This window comes from Colobus angolensis, unplaced genomic scaffold (genome assembly GCF_000951035.1).
Source record: "Colobus angolensis palliatus isolate OR3802 unplaced genomic scaffold, Cang.pa_1.0 Scaffold47, whole genome shotgun sequence".
Classification (NCBI taxonomy): domain Eukaryota; kingdom Metazoa; phylum Chordata; class Mammalia; order Primates; family Cercopithecidae; genus Colobus; species Colobus angolensis.
The window spans coordinates 497680-500082 of NW_012118154.1; the positions used below are offsets into that span (position 1 = coordinate 497680).

Here is a 2403-nt window from a genome sequence, read left to right on the forward strand (position 1 = left end):
TATCTGAAAAACGAAAAACAAAAACAAGTATACAGTGCCTGCCATGTTGTCGGGCTGATCTCCTTTATTATACCTTTTGTAAAAATAAACCACAGTTTACACTCACAAGGTTCCATTCTTGGCTCAGGTATTAGAGTCAGATGCCACAGGTATATAATGAAGCTGCAAATCTGGAAAGGATGAAGAAATTGAGAGATGAGCTCTGAGATCAAGGAGAGTGATGGGGGGATGAGGCTTGAACTAGGGAATCAGATCAAGACATTAACCGTATGACCTGGCCCACAGTAGGTGCTCAGTGAAAATGTGTTAATTGAATGCCTTGCCCTCACCTCCCCCTACAGCTTCATCTCCCACTAGCTTGCTCTAGCTATCTTCTCCGTGATGTTGCTCCAAGCACTAGTCCTTGTGCCCATGTGGCTTCCTTCCCTCTCCACTCTCTACAGTCCCTGGCTGACTGTCCTCAGAGGGCCCAGTGTCAACCTTGTGCAGACAACCTTGATACTTGTGTGCAGAGGCCAGGTTTCCAGCCACCTGAGAGCCACTGGGTCAGGATCCCTGTCAGGAAGGCTCTGGGTCCCTGGGGGAAGGGTTCAGAGGTCCAGTTTACCTGGAGAGGACTGCGGTGACTGCCCCCTCCTCCTCTTGCACAGCACATAGGAAAGGACTGCGGTGAGGATGAAGACGATGGTCAGGAGGGACAGGACCGGCACTGTGGCTGATGTCCCGGCTGTGGGACCAGCATTTTTTTTCATCTGCTTCTGGTTCTCCCCAGCCTCAAGCCCAACTCCCAGACTGTGGCCCGCAGTAGGAATGCTGGTTTCAGTGGGACGAGTGAGCTCTTTGCCCAAGGACAGTGATCCTGCTGGGAGGGTGGGGTGCTGGGTTGACTGCAAGATGGACAGGAGCATCTGGGCAGGGGTGCGGGTGTCTGAAGATGCCCCCTCTGAGGCCTGAGAAATGGGGGTGCTGGTAGGAGGTAAATGCTCCTGGTGGGCCACACTCCCCAAGTAAGCATGTCCACATTCTGGAAAGGAAAGAAATGAGGAATCAGGACTATCAGGGGAAAAGGTGAAAAAGCAGATAGAGGTGTAGGGGAGAAAAAGTAATATCTTTTCCTCATATTGACCCCATCCCAAGGGTCAAGGCTGATACCCCTATAAATAAAAAACATTAACAAGAGAAAAGCCTAACATTTATTTAATCACAGCTTTACATGACATAGGAAACTTCAGAAACGAAGACCCAGAGACCCAAGGAAAAGTGTATTTTTATGCTTAGGCTTGCTGTGAAGAATAGACAGTTGCATAGAAGTGTGATTGGACTGGCTGGGCATGGTGGCTCACGCCTGTAATCCCAGCACTTTGGGAGGCGGAGGCAGGCGGATCACCTGAGGTCGGGAGTTTGAGACCAGCCTGACCAACATGAAGAAACCCAGTCTCTACTAAAAATACAAAATTAGCCAGGCGTGGTGGCACACGCCTGTAATCCCAGCTACGTGGGAGGCTGAGGCAGGAGAATCGCTTGAACCCGGGAGGCAGAGGTTGCAGTGAGCCGAGATCACACCATTGCACTCCAGCCTGGGCAACAAGAGCAAAACTCCGTCTCAAAAAAAAAAAAAAAAAAGTATGATTGGACAAAAAGGGTATGATCTAACGAAAATAAATGGGGGACGGGGGAACCAGAAAGGCCTGTCCAGATTCTTCTTGGCCTCCAAGTATAGGGCAGGACCCCTCTGAAATGAGGCCTATGACCTACTTCCAGATGAAGTTAGAGAATTCCTTTATGGCTAGCTGTCACAGAAAAACGGAAAGAGCAGAGTGAGCTACTTACTTCTGCTGTTTTCTTAATGACCAAGGTGCCATGTTTTGGAGTGTCGTGTTCTGAGCTCCAACAGAGGGACTAGTGAGTCAGGGAGGATATCAAGCTAAAGGCCAGAAGAGGAAGGCGGTGAGAGACGGAAAAGATAGGGGACAAGGAAGTGAGCAACCACGAGACAAGTGGGTGTCATGAACTGGGAAATCAGAAGACCAGGGTTGGAATCCAGGCTCTGCTGTAAAGTAGCTGTATAACCTCAAGTAGCTGTGTAACCTCACCCCTTGTCCCTAACCTCTCCGGAAGTGATTTCTTCCAGCTGTAACATGAGGATAATTGTAGTACCAAGGGCCAGGGTAACTGGGAGGATGAAAGGAAATCATGTAGGTCCAGGCAGACTTAAAGGCAATGTGGATGACACAGATCGTACAAAACTTTAGCTAGGACATGGAAGAACCTTTTGTATTTTAAAGGTTGTATATTTATTTTAAGAGAAAAATACAACCAGTGCATCAAACTTGTGACTTCACAGATGTTATTGCTTAGGATAATTTACTATTTAAGTTTTCTTTCTTTTTTTTTTTTTTCTTT

General features: G+C 47.9%; 1 protein-coding gene across 1 annotated transcript in view; it reads right to left on the bottom strand.

Annotated features, from left to right (window-relative positions):
• Positions 1 to 28: 28 nt before the first annotated feature.
• CXCL16 (chemokine (C-X-C motif) ligand 16) overlaps positions 29 to 2403 on the bottom strand; it is a 5270-nt gene continuing 2895 nt past the window's right edge. The window contains exons 4-5 of the mRNA XM_011958351.1: positions 608 to 1024; positions 29 to 170 (exon numbers count right to left, since the gene is read on the bottom strand). Coding sequence (XP_011813741.1) covers positions 124 to 170; positions 608 to 1024 — 464 coding nt within the window. The 3' untranslated portion in view covers positions 29 to 123. The remainder of the gene's footprint in view (positions 171 to 607; positions 1025 to 2403) is intronic.